General features: G+C 38.3%; 1 protein-coding gene and 1 pseudogene across 1 annotated transcript; both read right to left on the bottom strand.

Annotated features, from left to right (window-relative positions):
* Positions 1–1,983: 1,983 nt before the first annotated feature.
* Positions 1,984–12,700, bottom strand: LOC140235869 (uncharacterized; annotated as a pseudogene).
* Positions 12,701–16,368: 3,668 nt separating this feature from the next.
* Positions 16,369–18,240, bottom strand: LOC140235868 (uncharacterized). The gene is made up of 2 exons (XM_072315864.1): positions 18,056–18,240; positions 16,369–17,266 (listed from the first exon to the last, which is right to left on the bottom strand). Exons 1-2 carry the CDS (start codon positions 18,238–18,240, stop codon positions 16,369–16,371), a joined length of 1,083 nt encoding a protein of 360 aa, XP_072171965.1.
* Positions 18,241–19,477: the final 1,237 nt, after the last annotated feature.

Here is a 19,477-nt window from a genome sequence, read left to right as displayed (position 1 = left end):
TGCACTAAGTTTCAATAAAATATCTTCGGGCATTGCATAGATATGGGGGAAAGAGCAACATTTTTAGCATTTGACCTTGACCTTTTGACCGTTGACCTCTTGCCAATGTCACTAAAATCTCCTCAACTAATTGCCCCATCATACATCATACTTGGACCAAGTTTGGTGAATGCTGCTTCATTCAGTTTTGAGTTATCACATAAACAGATAAATTTTAGGATTTGACCTTGATCTTTGACATTTGACCTCTGTCCGATTTCACTAAAAAAACTAATCATGTAATATTATTGTCCCATCATACACCATCCTTGGACAAAGTTTGGTGAAATTTCGTCGGCGACCATCCGAACCGTCGTATCTGTCAGCGGTGTGCGAGAACACGTTTCGAGAAAAACGCGTTTGAAGTTTGGGGGTCCTTTGAAGTCTAGTGTAAAGAAATTTCTTGCTTTTTTTCCCTATCTTTTTATATGAAAAGAAAGGCAAATTCCAGACGATTCGTATAATATATGTATTTAAAATCATGTATGAATAAAACTAATGCTACGTTCACAAAAAGAAAGGCCTCCGCACAGGAAGAGTCGAAAAACAGGTATACGACGGTTCGGAGATCGCACTCTGGCAGTATGCGCGGTCATACTGACGTATTGGGGTGATACGTCAGTTTGCTGAACGCGCGTACCGAAAGTGCGATCTCCGAACCGACGTATCCTATTCTTATAACACGCGCGTCTATGTGATATGCATGGTTACGTGGTATTTATCTGTAAAACGAGTGATTTCGTGCATATTTTTGTGTGAATGCAACTATTATGTGTCATAGTATCATAAGATGTAGTACAAATACGTCTAAGGTCTAGTTTTGACATGCATAATGAAACACTGGTAGGGGAGGGGGAGGTTCCTCTGCAGTTTTTTGTTTGTTTGTTTTGTTTTGTTTTGTTTTTTGACATGAATTACGCTTCAGGCATCAGACGAGAGTTCCTTTGATGTAAAAAAAAAAAGAACAGACAAACAAACAAACAATCAAAAAACCCACTCCATGTTTAAGACACATTATCTTTGATCAGTTTGTATCTAATTTGTATCACGCAAAGAGTGGTTATACATGTATTGTGAAAGAGGTGGGGCCTATGAAATTATTGCTTTTTCATTGCAGCCTGCCTCCTCTTTTTCCCCTCATTTCATCTTCTCATTGCTCTCCTCCACCTCTTCTCTTTCCCTTGCAACGCTTTAACCCTCTCTCCCACTCTCCAATACTGTAAACAAAAGCCAAAATCACACATCCAAGCCTTGCTATTCTTTGTGATAATTCATGCCGCAATCATGACCGTAATGACCTAACTTTCATTCTTTCTAAGCTGCCATGATGAATACTGTACATTTTAACCCATGAATAAAGATTTTCTTTTACAGCTCTCATGCATGGCAGACATAACTCATGATCATTCAGTTGGGTAAAACTCAATTGTCAGCTTGGCCATCAGAAATAACAAGCAAAAAATTTACTTAGCCACACGTCTGTCTCACATTATTGTTTTATACACTGTATACGTTCAGACTCTGAAACAGATGCAAATTAATTTTCTACGCAGAAACATCCACACACACAAGCATGGATTGTACTTGTTCACACAAATAATAAAAGGTGTGTTGTCCTACAGACCCCTACAGGCTTAAATTATATTCAAGTAGTACTATGAATATCATTTCAGTTCCAATGATATATGCTGATATTTTAGTGTGCATAATATTATGATTTCCTCACGATATGAGATCACAGTACATAGAAGAGAAAAACAAAACAAAACAAAGAAAGTGAGTCTTGAGACAAGGCTGCATTAAAATGCAGCAATTTTTATTTCATAATCAATCCATATCTCACACCAAAAAGAAAAGAAAAGGAATGAACATGTTCTTAACTACAATGGTAAAATTTCATTGAAGATTTTTGAATTTACAGAATGATCAAGATGTCTGTGGTAAAATAAATATTGATTTAAATTCATTGATAATGAATATGTCCTTTAATACAATGGAATTTCTAACTATACAAATCAAAATGTCTTTGGTTAAAGAGATATTGATCTAAATCAATTGTTAAACCAATTTTAAAAAAATTGTACACAATACAGTTTATATTGAAAAGCATTCTGAAACATTCATCAGATGGAAATGGCTTAAAGCAGAAGGCCAACTTCCTCCTAATATTAGTGAATCTCTAATAACTCAGGTCTTAGGGCTAAAAAAAGTACATTGTATGATTTGAGTTGTTATTATGTGCATGTTTGTGATTGTACTTTCATTTCGATATAACAGTAATATCTACGCAATGGTCCTACAGAAATCAAATTACATTTGGAAGGAGGAATAAAGCTGTTACATGAACATCTTTCACATGAAAAAAATGTGACAATTATTGTTAAAGAAATATCAAAGCTTATCATGATATCATAGAATATTTAATAGCTATAGAATAGACAAAACATAACATGGCGAATTGTGGTGGGGAGATAAATTATCAACAATTTGAATACATAGACTAAATTGCTTTTGCATGCACAAACAACTGTAGGCACCATAGGCAAGCAATAATTAGTGAGAAGTTGGTCAGAGCTGACATTTTGCTGGGATGGATCTGATGGTGCTTCATTGTTCAATTCGGGTACAAAGTGTGTATTGGTATCTCTTGAATGCGGTCCATGTTCTTGGTGATGCCAACTGGAAATGAAGAAAACAAAAAGGAAAACAAGATACACATGGTCCGTAAATATTACATTTGTTTTATCATTATCATTTATTAAAAGACTGAATTTATCATTTCTTTGAAAGGACAAGATGTCATCCAGCTTACAACTCATGGTGGATCCATGCGTGGACATATGGGATGTAAGATGCCCTTATTGTTTTTGTTTTTTTTAACAAAAAAATCAACAGAAAAAACTGGAGGACGTGCATGGGGTCCCCCCCCCCACACACACACGCACACACTTTGCAGAATTCCTGGACCCACTCCTGACAACTGTAAAAAAAAAAAAATAATAATGGTACATATTAGCCAGGATGCTACATTCTATGCTTGTGTATAGTTGATATCATCCTTTTTATTTGTCATCATACGACAGCAATAGCATCATTTATTCCGGATTACTAATGGTTATTCCAACAAGATTGAGTCAGCAATATCTGGTTGGGTTTCCCGATTAGATTAAGTGCTTTACAAACACTCACCAGTGAGAAGTTGGTCAGAGATGACATTCTGCGGGATGGATCTGACGGTGCTTCATTGTTCAATGCTAGCATATCTCTTGAATGCAGTCCATGTCCTTGGTGATGCCAACTGGAAATGAAGAAACAAAAAGAAAAACAAATACACATGGTGCACAAACATCTTATTTGTTTCCATCATATTTATTGAAAGATTGACTTTATAATTTCTTTTACTAAGATTAATCTTTTAATAGCACAATTTTCAGGTAGCCCTTTGTAAATGTCCACAAACAAGAGTTTTTTTGTTGTTGTTGTTGTTGTTGTTGTTTTTTGCCCAGCAGAGATCGGACAGATTGGTGATCTACATCAATGCAAAAGCAGTCAAACGGTACATGCATTCTCATTTGAAAATTGCTCATGGATTATCACTCTGCTTGGAAGGTCCATGTACAATTGGCAGACAAGCTACATTCTCCAGTTGTGTGTTAGCCATTTGCTACAATATGACAAGAAGGATACATGTCATCCAGATTGCAACCAGTGGTTAATTCATGTGGGGCACATCGGGTGTAAGATACCCTTTATTTTTGTTTTTTGTTTTTAACAAAAGAAAGGAACAGAAAAACTGGAGGATGTGCGTGTGGTCCCCCCCCCCCAACTTTCACAGAATTCCTGGACCCACCCCTGACAACACAAACACTGGTACATGGTAGCCAGGATGCTACATTCTTTGCTTGTGTGTAGTTTATGCCATCCTTTTTAATTGCTCTTAAAGTGTATAAGACAGCAATAGCATCATTTAATCTTAATTACTAATGGATATTCCAACAAGATTAATGCAGCAATATCTGGTTGGGTTTCCCAACAAGATTAAGGCTTTACAAATACTCACTAGTGAGAAGTTGGTCATAGCTGACATTTTGCTGGGATAGATCTGATGGTGCTTCGTTGTTCAATTCTGGTATTGGTATCTCGTGAATGCAGTCCATGTCCTTGGTGATACCAACTGGAAATGGAGAAAACAAAAAGAACTAGAAATGTCGCTATGGCGACTGGTATGCCTCCGCCATAATGCACGATTCTCCTAATAGGTCTATAGTACATGTGGACAATGTGTGATTACATTTTCACAAAATTGGCAAAATATTAAAATGACATGTTTGTCACAAATGTATCAAATGTTTACCTTCCTTGACCTATATGTTTAATTGGATGAATAGGAGAGCATGTACTTTAACTTCGACTTTGACCCTTTCATAAGTTTACGCACTTGAGTAATTTTCAAGGTATGGAGAAAAAGTGCAATTTCTGTATTGAACAGTAAATTGTTATCATTTTCATCTGGCCTTTGATTCATAAGAGAATCACTGTCAGGCAGAACATACATAAATATGTATTAAGTTTAAAGATTACTTGAGCCGCTTCCGAGGTATGGAGAAAGTCGTAAGTTCAGCACTTTCACTTGATCTTTGACCTTTTGACCTTTGACCTTCTTGGCAAAAAAAAAAAAATCCCAGAGAATCTCCAGTGGGTAATATACATGCATACATTAAGTAAAAAAAAAAAATTATCCTGCTGGCATTGCATAAATATAAGGAAAATACTAAAATTTCGAAGTATTGCCCTTGACCTTTGACCCCTGACCTTTGACCCCATGAACCCCAAATTCCCTAGCTAACTACTGCCAGTCAGTACATGCATGTATACTCTGTTCCATAAAGATACTTTGAACAGTTTCCAAGATACAGAGAAAAAAGTGAGATTTTAACATTTAACTTGACCTTTTGACCTTTGACCTTTTGACCTCATGACCCCAAACTTTCTCCAAAGAATCTTAATTGGGTAATACATGTATACACTAAGTTTCAAGAAAATATCTTCAGGCATTGCATAGATATGGGGGAAATAGTGCAATTTTAAGCATTTGACCTTGACCTTTTCACCTTTGACCTTGAGCATGTGCACCCAAAAGTTGATAGGCACAACTTCACCCCCTAATACACATACATGCCAAGTTTCATTAGGATATTTCAAAAGGTTTTGATAGTTACCCTGTCCACAAAATTCATTACGGACGGACGGAAGGACGGACGGACGGACGGACGGACGGACGGACGGACAACCCGAAATCATAATGCCTCCGGCACCACTTCGTGGCGGAGGCATAAAAAAGAAAATACACATGGTGCATAAATATTACATTTTTTTTTAAATCGTATTTATTGAAAGATTGACTTTATCATTTCTTTCAAAGGACAAAATGTCATCCAGATTACAACCCATGGTGGATCCACACGGGGACACATAGGGTTTAAGATACCCCCCTTTTTTTAACAAAAAATAAAAAATAACAGAGAAAAACTGGAGGACGTGCGTGTGGTCCACCCCCCCCCCCCAATTTGCAGAATTCCTGGACCCATCCCTGAAAACTGCAAGAAATACTGGTACATGGGAGCCAGGATGCTACATTATATGCTTGTGTATAGTTGATGTCATTCTTTTTATTTGCTATTATATGGCAAAAATAGCGTCATTTAATCCGGATTACTAATTGATATTCCAACAGGATTGATTCAGCAATATCTGGTTGGGTTTCCCAACAAGGTTAAGGTTGTACTAACACTCACCAGTGAGAAGTTGGTCGGAGCTGACATTCTGCTGGGATGAATCTGACGGTGCTCCTTCATTGTTCAATACTAGCATTGGTATCTCAGGAAGGCAGTTGATGTCTTTTTTGATACCAACTGTAAATGAGGAAAACAAAATATACATAGCCCATGTTTATTTTATTGTTTCTATCAGATTTTTTTTTTAAGATTGAATTTTTTTATTGTTTTTATTTAGAATAACCTTTTAACACCACAAATTTCAGAAAGCCCTATTTAAATGTCCATAAACAAGAGTTTTGTTTTTTTTTTTTTTTTCTGCCCATCAGCAGAGATCGGACAGACTGGTGATCTGCATTAATGCAAAAACAGTCAAACAGTACATGTATCCTCATTTGAAAATTGCAAATAGATTATCACTCTGCTTGGAAGGTCCAGGTACAATTGGCAGACAAGCTACATTCTCCAGTTGTGTGTTAGCCATTTGCTACAATATGACAAGAAGGATAACATGTCATCCAGATTGCAACTAGTGGTTGATTCATGTGGGGCACATCGGGTGTAAGATACCCTTATTTTTTTAACAAAAGAAATGAACAGAAAAACTGGAGGACATGCGTGTGGTCCCTCCCCCCCCCCAACTTCACAGAATTTCTGGACCCACCCCTGACAACTGCAAAAAACACTGATACATCGTAGCCAGGATAATACATTCTTTGCTTGTGTGTAGTTTATGTCATCCCTTTTAATTGCTATTAAAGTGTATAAGACAGCAATAGCATCATTTAATCCTAATTACTAATGGATTTTCCAACAAGATTAATGCAGCAATATCTGGTTGGGTTTCCCAACAAGATTAAGGCTTTACAAACACTCACTAGTGAGAAGTTGGTCAGACACATTTTGCTGGGATGGATCTGATGGTGCTTCGTTGTTCAATTCTGGTATTGGTATCTCGTGAATGCAGTCCATGTCCTTGGTGATGGCAACTGGAAATGAAGAAAACAAAAAGAAAAAGAAAATACACATGGTGCATAAATATTACATTTTTTTTTTAAATCACATTTATTGAAAGATTGACTTTATCATTTCTTTGTCATCCAGATTACAACCCATGGTGGATCCGCGCAGGGACACATGGGGTTTAAGATGCCCTTTTTTAAAACAAAAACTAAACAGAGAAAAACTGGAGGATGTGCATGTGGTCCCCCCCCCCCCAAGTTTAGAGAATTCCTTGACCCACCCCTGACAACTGCAAAAATTACTGGTACGTGGTAGCCAGGATGCTACATTCTATGCTTGTGTATAGTTGATATCATTCTTTTTATTTGCTATTATATGACAGCAATAGCATAATCTGATCCGGATTACTAATTGATATTCCAACAAGATTGATTCAACTATATCTGGTTCGGTTTCTGAACAAGATTAAGGCTTTACAAACACTCACCATTGAGAAGTTGGTCAGAGCTGACATTCTGCTGGGATGGTCCATGGATCTAAAGGTGCTCCTTCACTGTTTGATACTAGCATTGGTATCTCTGGAATGCAGCTGATGTCCTTTTTGATGCCAACTGTAAATGAGGAAAACAAAATATACATAGTGCATATATTTTTCACTGTTATTATCATATTTCTTTTAAAGTTGAATTTATCTTTTTTTGTTAAGATTAACCTTTCAATAACACATTTTTCAGATAGCCCTATGTAAATGTCCACAAACAAGAGTTTTCATTTTTGCCCATCAGCAGAGATCGGACAGACTGGTGATCTGCATTAAATGCAAAAGCAGTCAAGCGGTACATGCATCCTTTTTCCAAGGTCAATTGCATGTGCTTATGAAGAATACAAAAACATCATTGGAAGTAAGGCAAAAAAAAAAATAGCATTTGCTGATAGGCTTACAAACTCTTTTGTTACGTATAGGGCACCCGAATGGTGTCAGCAAGTCAATTTTTTTTTTTAACTCAGCCTTGCTGGCTACACACATAGATCTTCAGTTTTGCAGCAAAACAAGAGCATTATGAAATTGGAAAAAGTAACTAACACAAAATACAAGCAGATGTGACACAGGAAAAGAAAAGATACTGATAGAAGGTCTAATCTGTTCATTATTTTTCTTTTGTAGGCATAACACAAATAAACATGAATTAAGGCTACACAAGTACACGCTCATGTCTTTATTTTGAAAACATGGTATACCAGGTTGTGCTGTATATGAGTTGACACCATGAAAACCTAATATACCAGGCACTACTTCTAACATTGCAGCACAGTTATGAAGTTATTCAATGCCTCTAATAACTTCATAACTGTGCTGCAATGTTAGGTTCGGTGTAAAAATGGCAGATGTAAAAATGGCAGGGGTAAAAATGGCAAGGGTAAAAATGGCAGAGGTAAAAATGGCAGAGGTAGAAATGGCAGAGGTAAAAATGGCAGAGGTAAAAATGGCAGAGGTAAAAATGGCAGCGGTAAATATGGCAGAGGTAAATGATTATGAGGTAAAAATGTCAGAGGTAAAGTTGTCAGTTGTCAGTGGTCGCAATACGCGCTTTTCGTGCCTTCTCCTGAAATAAAGCACGGGGGAGACCGGGGAGAAATGTGACACAGGGAGAAATATGGGACACTCATGTAACTTGAAAAATGCTCGGCCAGTCAACAATCCAATTACATCATTAAAAAGATGAGCCTTGGTACACCTGAAAATGGACATATGTGACCCTGCACCTCAAAACAAACAAAAAGTCGCCAGAGTTACTAGAGGCATTGAATAAACGGTTCGGTGTAGAAATGGCAGAGGTAAAAATGGCAGGGGTAAAAATGGCAAGGGTAAAAATGGCAGAGGTAAAAATGGCAGAGGTAAAAATGGCAGGGGTAAAAATGGCAGGGGTAAAAATGGCAGGGGTAAAAATGGCAGAGGTAAAAATGGTAGAGGTAAAAATGGCAGGGGTAAAAATGGCAGGGGTAAAAATGGCAGAGGTAAAAATGGCAGAGGTAAAAATGGCAGAGGTAAAAATGGCAGGGGTAAAAATGGCAGGGGTTAAAATGGCAGAGGTAAAAATAGCAGAGGTAAAAATGGCAGAGGTAAAAACGGCTAGGTAAAAATGGCAGCGGTAAATATGGCAGAGGTAAATGGTTATGAGGTAAAAATGTCAGAGGTAAAGTTGTCAGTTGTCAGTGGTCGCAATACGCGCTTTTCGTGCCTTCTCCTGAAATAAAGCACGGGGGAGACCGGGGAGAAATGTGACACAGGGAGAAATATGGGACACTCATGTAACTTGAAAAATGCTCGGCCAGTCAACAATCCAATTACATCATTAAAAAGATGAGCCTCGGTACACCTGAAAATGGACATATTAACCACTATACAGCTCTACAGGTATCTTGTCAGTAAAATATCAAACTTACTTTAGATCGGGTAGGTCCTATACTATGCTGATATAAAGTACACTGTATTTTAAAAATTGTGCAAACTTCTGAAAATGAAATTGCTTGATAACAGACATGCAGGTATGAAGAATTGGCAGGGATCTTTTACCGTTTCTGTTACCACTGGGGAAAATTTAATAGGGCAGTGTTACATTTCTCCCCGCGGCACATGTAAAGAGAGACTTGCAGAGCTTCAGCGATCCCTGTGTGAATTGAATCGCGATCATAATGGTAGTCATAGGCGGTGATTTCAATCTACCTGGATGGGATTTGATTTGATTTTCTTACTGTTGTTGTATAACGAGGGAACAACGTCATTTTCGGTGGCTGAATCTACCAATCTCTAGCAACACACCATGTTGATAACATTGACTTTGAAGCAACAGCTAAGTTTGAAAGGCATCAAACATTTACAATTTTTCGCCTGCAGATTCGTTCAACAATGATTGAAAGATATCCCATGGCAAACTATCGTTTTTTTCTCTCATTAGAACAGTTTATTGCTAAAGTTCGTCTCCAGTTTTAATAGGCATAAGTTTGTAAAGTGACCACAAAGTGTTCATTAAACTTTGAGATATTTCTTTTTGCGCCATGTGATACTTGAACAATGTAATAAAATATTTTGCAAGAACTTACTTATGTCTGCCGATACATCTGCTGTAGTTTTTTTTTTTTTTTTTTTTTTTTTTTTTTTTTTTTTTTTTTTTTTTGCGTTTTGTAACTTCTACATTATATCGTGATCAGGCCTTGTGAGATAAATAGGCCCCTACGAAACCTGATGGAGAATATAATATTGAACAGGTGAAAAATTAGTAATTTGCTTCGACTATGTCTCCTTCACTTCTTTACACTAAACAGTTCAGAAAATGAAAAATAATGACAATATACTTGCCTGGACGTGAGCGGAATTCGTTTGTGTAAGAGTGTGTATGTGAGAGTATGTATATCTGCATATATGTTTATACCAAAAGTGGGTTCGTATGTGTGTATGTGTGTGTGATAACTTCATTGGGCGAAACAACGTAGGATTATACTGTTTAAGGGCTTTGCAGCTTTGTTGGAACCCCCTTATAGTGATAGATAATGATAATAATATTGATAATAATAATAATAATAATAATAATAATAATAATAATAATAATAATAATGAATAATAAAAATAATTTCCCATAGGCCTACTAGGCTCTTAGTTGATTTATTATTTCTCTGCAAACAGGCAGATTACGCCACTGCACTTGAATCAAACTCAGAATAATGAGAGTGCTCTAACCTTTTTAAAACATAATTCTATCAATATTCTTCAAATCTGCAATTTGGATTTGATAATTCGATAAACACAGTTTGCTCTGGCTAGGTTATCATTCAAAACCTCTTCATACGTTCATATCTGACGAAATCGCTCTCATTACTTCTGACATTTTACTTCTGCCATTTTTACCTCTGCCATTTTTACCTCTGCCATTATTACCTCTGCCATTTTTACCCCTGCCATTTTTACCGCTGCCATTTTTGCCTCTGGCATTATTACCTCTGCCATTTTTACCTCTGCCATTTTTACCCCTGCCATTTTTGCCTCTGCCATTTTTACCTCTGCCATTTTTACCCCTGCCATTTTTACCCCTGCCATTTTTACCCGTGCCATTTTTACCTCTGCCATTTTTACCCCTGCCATTTTTACCTCTGCCATTTTTACCTCTGCTATTTTTACCTCTGCCATTTTTACCCCTGCCATTTTTACCCCTGCCATTTTTACCTCTGCCATTTTTACCCCTGCCATTTTTACCTCTGCCATTTTTACCTGGCACCGAATAAACACACACACTGTATACTGTCCATACTTTTACTACAAGTATGTATTCATTTGTGTGCGCACAATCTTACCTAATTTCGCCAGGTAAGTGTTGTCATCATCGTCATAATCAGAAGTATCATCTTCATCACTGCTGTCTGCGGTGCTTGTGTTTCCATCATCGCTACTGCTTTCAGAATTCTCTCCCCCATACACAGCAGTAACTGTGCCTTTCCACAGTTTCCTGTGCCATCGCATTGACACACGAACTCCAAGTGGGAAGTCGTGGGAAGCATGCCCTTCCTGAATTTCAGCTGATCAACAGCTACGGTATTTCTTGTACCATCTTTGTCCTAAAGGACTTCAACATCTGTTGGTTTCCCTGAGGACAAAGACCTGTAACAAACAAAAACAAAAACATTCACTACAAGTTTATTAAAACAATATTTTATATTTTAGCAGAAATGCTTTACCTCAAGCCTATCTAGTGGTCTATTTTTACATTGATCATAAAAATGCAAAAAGCACAATTCAACTCATTTTATAAATGGATAGAGGGCGAAGATTCCCTGTGCTTATGGTACTGCAAAACTACTCTCTAGAGTGTGTGGGCACTATAGCCTAGCTACGCTAGATCTGACAATTGGAACATTGCATTTAGACCTCATAACTTATATTTTAATTGTAGTGGAACATCAGCGTATTACTATTAGATATCACAGGAGGGGCTTACTCGAGTACTGCCCTCTGGCCTGTTAACACACTAAAGCCTTCATTGCAGTGATTTTGATATTACGGAGACTTGGCACTCACAGTCACAGTGACAATGCATGCGATAATTTAAACATACTCAGTACCGGTACCGTACAAAGCATTTGCAGTTGGCTAGATCTCTGAACAGCACACATGTATTTATGGGCCAGCATAATTTAATCCTACTCCTAGAGTCCTAGGAATCCTAGTATCAGATAAATTTACAGACGTACTACTAGATCCTTGGCTTACATTGGCAAATTCACATGAGATACATCAAGTTACACTCAGATTTGGGTGTTTTTCTTTGTGTGTGTACTGTTTGCAAGCTTGGGGCTCAATCGGCCATAGTAGAACCTATCATCGCATCAGAACTGTAGGGCCCTACACTCAATGATGAACCAGCGATTAGCGCATTTCTCTAAATTGTTGGCTGGTGACTACGTAAAACTTGTTAGGCTCGTCTACTCTTAGTCTTATACTTAGCTTTGTAATCTCGTACTTTTTTTGGTAATTCCCAAACAACTCACCCTGAAGTGTTAACAGTTTGGCATTGCCCACACCCACTACGTATGAGGTCCATATAAGAACCATAAGCACATAAAGCCAACTCAACGAGATCATTGTAAACGTTGTTTTGTAGACTAACGTTAGGGTCTATGATTTAAACACTACTTAAATACGGATACTAAAGGATCCCTTTGTACCCACATATTTGTCTATACACAGGACTACACCTAACAACACAACGATATATTTTGGAAAACCCACGACAATCTGCGTATCTATCTTGACAAGTGACAATCTTACGGATAGAACTTGCTTGGGTCTGTTCATTTTATTTGAAATTGCGTGATTTCATAGCTACTCATTATAAAACTCACCGGTTCTGGGGAAGGTCCGGTTGACGCTCCATCGTCTGCTTCTGCCAGTTCTGGCTGCTATACGACACCTTCTCTGAACGCGACTCGAAGATTCGCGCCCACCCGAACCGACGTATAGCGATACGTCGGTTCGGATGAACGCCTTCAGCCAATTCGCGTTCAGGCAAAATGACGTACTCTCTAAAAAAAAAAAAATCGAGTGAAAATATTCACTCTTGAAGGAGTGAATATAAAAAAGAGTGAATTTCGAGTGAAATTGGAGTGAATTTCGAGTGAAAATGTTCATTTTCACTCATTTTGGAGTGACCTCAGGGATCACTCGAAGATTTTGGAGTGATCCCTGACGTCACTCTAAAACGAGTGAAAATGAACATTTTCACTCCAAATTCACTCCAATGTCACTCTAAATTCACCCTTTTTTGTATTCACTCCTTCAAGAGTGAAAATTTTCACTCGATTTTTTTTTAGAGAGTATATCAAATTTCTCTATTAAAGGGATAGTACAGTTTTGGTGGAGATGAGAATTGGGTTTTTAACTTTTTGCGAGATACAAAGAAAACACTTACGATATAGTACAGAACATACCCTTTTAAGAGGAATTCAAAGTTTATTTGAAGAAAATTGGGTTTTGAATGACTGAAACATCCAAAAACAAAGTAAAACAAAGCGATCGTAATAAAGTGTGGGTCCCACATTTTATTAGAATCGCTCGTTTTTGATATCTCAGCCATTTCAAAACCAATTTTCAACAAATAAACGTTGAATTCCTCATAGAATTACATGCTCTTTCACATTTTAAAAGAGATTTCTCATTATCTCACCAAAAGATGTTAGAAACCTGAAATTAGGTCTCAACCATAACTGTACGATCCCTTTAAAGGCAGGGGATACCTTTTACAGACCTCCCAAAATGCAGCAAAACATTAGATATGAACCTACAGGGGACTTGTTTATAGGCCACTGCTGAGAAATTTGGTAGTCAACAGTTATCTACAATTTGAATAATGCACAAAACTCAACTATTCAGTAGTTCTGTGTGTCAGCCACACTTAAGCCTTTTTGTTGCAGTCTTCTGTATCTTTTTATCTATAAACACAAATCTAAAAGTATGAGAGCTGATGTAATAACATATAGAGTGTGTGGCAAGAATGTATATAGAAATGTTTGTAAGTTTTGATGAACTTTCTTAACAAAATATACATGATGGACACACATGAAGTGCATGGGTCTGCAAAGGTAGCCTAGCAATGTGCTGGAATTTACGGTGAGCCCCGAAAAAAATTCAATTCAAAATCTAACAGTCAATAAAAATGTACTAAATGTAACCCTCCACTTTCAATACTTTATGGGAGTTTTTAAAATGATACTCTCTTCAACATACCACTGTATTTATACAACTCTTCATTTAAGGCATGCAAATGGGATTCCCTACCTTTAAAAACACAAAATCCGGTTTCCAAATTTTGTGAGTAGAAAGAGTGTGTGCTGGGCTTTCTTAAAACGGCAAAATCTGAAATTCGAAAAATTTACCGAATTTTGACATATACGACGGTTCGGATGGTCGCCGACGATTTACTCGATCCAGTCTTGAGTTATCGCGTAAACGGATACAATTTCATGATTTGACCTTGACCTTTGACCTTTGGCCGATTTCACCCAAAATCTAATCAAATAATTGCCCCGTCAAAGTTCATACTTGGATCAAGTTTGGTAAAATTCCAGTCAATATTTCTCAAGTTATCGCGTAAACGAATGCGGACGGACGTACGTCCGGACGTATGTACGGACGGACGGACAACCCGAAAACATAATGCATCCGGCACCACTTCGTGGCGGAGGCATAAAAAGGGTAACGTTTAATAGGCATCTGTTGTAAATGGTAGTTTCATCCCACCTCACACAGACTGTTTAATCTGCCCTCGGTCAAACTCTATACATGGGACTACGTATGGACAAAATGGCTGCGATGGACGCGACAAGCCCATATTCATCGTAGAATTACTCACGATTGCATTCTAAGTCCTTGTAGAACTCCCTCCCCATCTCATCTTCGTCGTCATGTTGAGATAGATCGGTAAGCAAATGTGGAATGAATGAATTATATCCACTCAAATCTTGACCAGTATTTTTTCTACCGCCTTGCTCCACTGAAAGTTTTCGATCATCATCGCAAAGAATCTCGCTGATCCTGCGATAAATTGTGAACATGTTGAAGTTTCTGCAAGGGGCTGCGATAGCTCAAAAATCGCCGGTTGTCGTATCGCAGAAAACCTCACACTGTGCGATTTCTCGTCGTGCGACATCGCAAAGGGTGAATCGCAGTAAAAATCTCACAGTGTGAGTCCGCCCTATGTCACAGCACCCCCCCCCCCCCAGCTAAATTTCCATTTGTGTGCATAACTATGTGACCCTGCATCACAAAACCAATAAAAAGACATCAGATATAATTTTTTTTTTTTTTTTAGGCTGAATTCTGAAAGAGCAGATCTTGAGCTTCAAAATGAAGTCTGAACTCAACTGAAATGAATTCTCCTATAAAACCTATCTAAATATCAGAAAGAAAGCACACACTCTGGCAAAGTGTGAACTGAGAAAAGAGGCTCAGAAGTGTAGGGTCTATTCAAGAACTTAAGCTTCCCAAGCCGTGCTAGCTGTGCAACGAATGATGTGATGCACAGTCATGTGTTCTTAAATAAATGTTTCCTTGGTTATGTAAATTTGGAATAGGATTACTAAATTTTTCACCAAAGCATAATTTGTGTTCTTTAATATTTCAGGACAAAGGGAGCAAGGAAAAGGAGGAATACAGGCAGTGATACCACTGAATACCTAATGAAGAAGCTTGAAATGGAGAGAGATCTGAAAGACAGAGAGTTGCAGCTGAGAAGAGAGGAAATGGAAAGTAAACGACAAGAAGAGCAATGAAAGCTGGAGCGAGAAGAAAGAGAAGAAGAAAGGAGGAGACAAGATGAAGAAAGATGGCGCGAAAGAGAGGAAAGAGAGGAAGAAAGGAGGAGGCGAGATGAAGAAAGAAGAAAGGAGAAGGAGGAAAGAGAAAAGGAGAGGAAGAAAAGAGAGGAGGAGAGGAGGATAAGAGAAGACGAAGAGAGGGACAGAAGAATGGACCTGCTCTAACAACAGTTACTCCAGTAGAATGAAGTTATCATGACATTGTTGAAGAATCAGAACAGGGAGCAAAATTTCAAAAGTTTTTGTCATTTCTAAAAAGCAGTTCTTGTACAATGTGTATGAATATGCAAATGAGTGAGCTAACCATGTCACACCCTCACAAATTTCCATCGACATGCATGTCGATACATGCTTGTCGATGAGAGATACATGTATACTTTATCTCCATAAATCTCAGAAAAATGTTATGAAGTACAAAAAAGTAGCAATTATCATATATTACTCAGTCATTTTCATTTTGATGTTCACAAAACCGAGTTATAGTGCCAGGATTTTAAACTTCAAAGAAATAACCAAATAAAATGACACAGAAACAATATGAAGACTAGTATTTCGTACAATGTACTTGCCTTATCTATGCACTATACACCATATTATTACCAAACAATGTAATCAGTGTTGGAGGCCTACTGTACTTAGCAACTTTCTTTCCCAACTTATTGACTACAAATGAGAAGTTATTTACATTCCCTTCATTTACAGCCGGTTGATAATACTTGTTTCTGATGTTTCACATGCCATGAAAATATTGCATTAGTGTTGGTGGATCCAGTCCAAAGAATCTAGAGATTATGTTCCCGTAAAGACAAGTGTGCGCATTGGTTAAAAGTCCAGATACTAGGTACATTTTGCCGATTGCTGACAAACCGATTTTCTGATTTTTCTTGAAGTCTGTGAATTTGAAGTTATTTACAATGTCCCCAAACAACCATTCCACGCTTATTCGCACACTGCTCATCGACCGATTGTAGGTTTCCTGTTCTGGTGTGATGGCATTCCCTTTGAAGGGACTTTGTAGATGGACTCGGATGGGATATGCCGGATCCCCGTAGATACATAAAGTGTTGTCGTCCACATCATGAGAGTACTGTTCCAGTTCATGGAGGAGACCAGACTCACGGAGCATGTAGCTGCCATGCCTCCGTCCTTCTATGGGTCCAAACAAGTTGGCGATCATGCCGTTTGCTGCTGATACATTCTGGTATTTCATTGCATGCACGCGTTTGTGCCCATTATAGACGACACGTTGGTTTTCATTTGGGCGACAGATCGGTCTCACTGTCCCGTCCACGAATCCCCAGCAATTGTGCAGAGCTCCACCCGTTTCAGTTACATCAGCAGCAAACTGGGTCAGGTTTGCTGGGGACAACCATGGCTGATTGAGTGTCCCCAACAAATATGCGTAGTTGTTGTACACAAAATCGATCATGTATTTTGTGATCAAACACAACTGCGGTACACTCCGGCCAAACATCTTGACCAGATCTCCATATCTGCAAGGGTAGGCGAATCGTGCCAGCAAGACGCAAAGTGCCTCCAGCCCATTGACCCTTGTGCCATTCCTACACTGGATGCTTTCGGGAATCTGCAGGACTTTTTTCAGGTGCAAAATGCCGTCCCTTTTGAATCTAATAAAATGATAATTTGAAAGCTTGTGTCTAGACAACTAATTCCAGGTGTATTCATGTTTTCATATTGGGAAAAAGTGTTATCGATGTATTTTCTGCAGGGTTTGATATTCAATCAAACAGGTTAGAATCTAGTTCAAATATCAAGACGTTTTGTTATCAAGCAAATATCACATTTCATTTCTTTTTGGACTTTGATCAAAATTTCAATATGTTGAATTTCCTGTATTCCAATGATTATAAACTATTGTACTCCACATAGAATTATGTATAGACTGAGTTGATAGTAACGGTCAGATAAAAACTAAGCCATGAAGTTACTTGAAATTATTGTGTAATTCTGTATATAAGATAAAAGCTGAAACTCATGTTTATTAATCATATCTTTAACGTTACAAAGTGAGAACAGCCAGAATGTAGACTTCAAATAGACAAATAGTTACATTTAGGACCTTTCATTTATATGTACACTTGTGCACAGCTACACATTATTTACACTCCCGTTAGAAATGTCTAGCTATAGTGCAGTGCACCACCACAGCACCTGTAATACATATTTTATAGGACCTAGACACTAGCACACTACTGCAATTAAGATGGGCTGCGAAGTATAAACCTATTCCGATTCAATTCAATTCAATTCAATTCAATTCAATTCAAAACGGTATGGTAGCACAATATATAAGCAGGGACGTCGACTCACCTCCCTGATATAAGCTAGGGTGTAGTAGAAAATAGCCTACTACAGCTGCACTGTATGTCCCTCGCGAGAGTAACCTGTTTGCTTACCTGAAATATGCTTTACACTCGTCATCGTTGTAAAGCCCGAGATCAAATTCCTCATAAGTGGAGTAATTGAAATCGAGGTTTGCTGGCCTATTGGCGTCATACAAGAGTACAAACTCCTCGTCATCAATTACTCCGTTTGCGTAACCAAGGAGGACCATTTCTCGAAATCTGTGGAGATTCGCCATGACGATAAAAGTAGACCCTATCTTACTCGGCATTAGCAGACGACATTTTTCCCCCATTACATGCTGCTGGCGCGCGCGCGCGCGGGATTCAAGGGTGCATGACGTCATCACGTTGACCAGACGTGACGCCCGAAATCGAAATGTGTTTTAGCAGCGGCTCAGCGTACAGACGTGACGCCTTGACGTACGGTTGCGCTCGGCGGCACGTCCTTCTCGTTCACCCAATCGAAAACTCCATATTTCTGTGGGTTAGCTCATACTCATCAGCCATCAAGGCTGCTTTATGCAAACTTGTCACTTTGTGATCATCCAAATGCGACCTCACACTGAAAGCAACAATCTTTTTGAATTCTTCCAAGGGAACAACCTCACGTAGGTTATCAAAATCCTGATCTACTTTCAGGGATCTGTACCACCTATCAAACATCATTTCTTTTTCACGAGGAAACTCAACATGTGTCTGGCCTGGTTTGCGGTACGAATTTCTGAACGTATGTCTGTACGCCTCTGGCACCAACTCACAAGCATTCAACACTGCTTTCTTGACTGTAGCACAGTCACGTGATTGCTCTTTTGAGAGAGATGAGTACACATCAGCTGCTTTGCCAACAAACACACTTTGAAGGAGCATGGGCCAAAATTCCTGTGGCCAATTCAAACTGTCAGCCACCTTCTCAAATGACACAAAATATGCATCAACTCTGTTTTCTTCAAACTTTGGCACCAGTCGAATATTCTTGGCCAAATTAAATTCAGAGGGAGCCCTTTCACGATTTCCAACAGTCTGTGCATGAGTCAATTCCATCTCACGCAATTTCACTTGTTGCTCAATTTCAAATTTCTTCATTTCCAATGCTCTTTCTCTTTCCCTTTCCTTCATTTCCATTTCCCTTTGTTCTCTTTCCCTCTCTCTTTCTATTTCTAATCTCATCATCTCTTTTTCCAGTTCTACTTCCCTTGCTCTTTCTCTCTCCTTCATTTCCAATTTAGCAAGCTCAAGCCGTGTTTGATCTGACATTTGAGATTGATCTGAAGTGTCAATTTCTTCTTTGAGCTCCATGTGACCAGCTACTAAGTCAAGAATCTCTGCCTTTCTTACACCTTCTGGAACATCTACGTTTAAATGCTGTGCAATGGCAGTCAAATCACATTTGCGTAACCTTTGCAAATCTTTGAGGGACAAATCTGTCCTCTGAACAAATGCCTGAACATCCATTGTACTGATTGACATTGTCAC

This window comes from Diadema setosum, chromosome 12, assembly GCF_964275005.1.
Source record: "Diadema setosum chromosome 12, eeDiaSeto1, whole genome shotgun sequence".
NCBI classification, from domain to species: Eukaryota; Metazoa; Echinodermata; class Echinoidea; order Diadematoida; family Diadematidae; genus Diadema; species Diadema setosum.
This window is presented reverse-complemented; position numbering and strand designations above follow the sequence as displayed.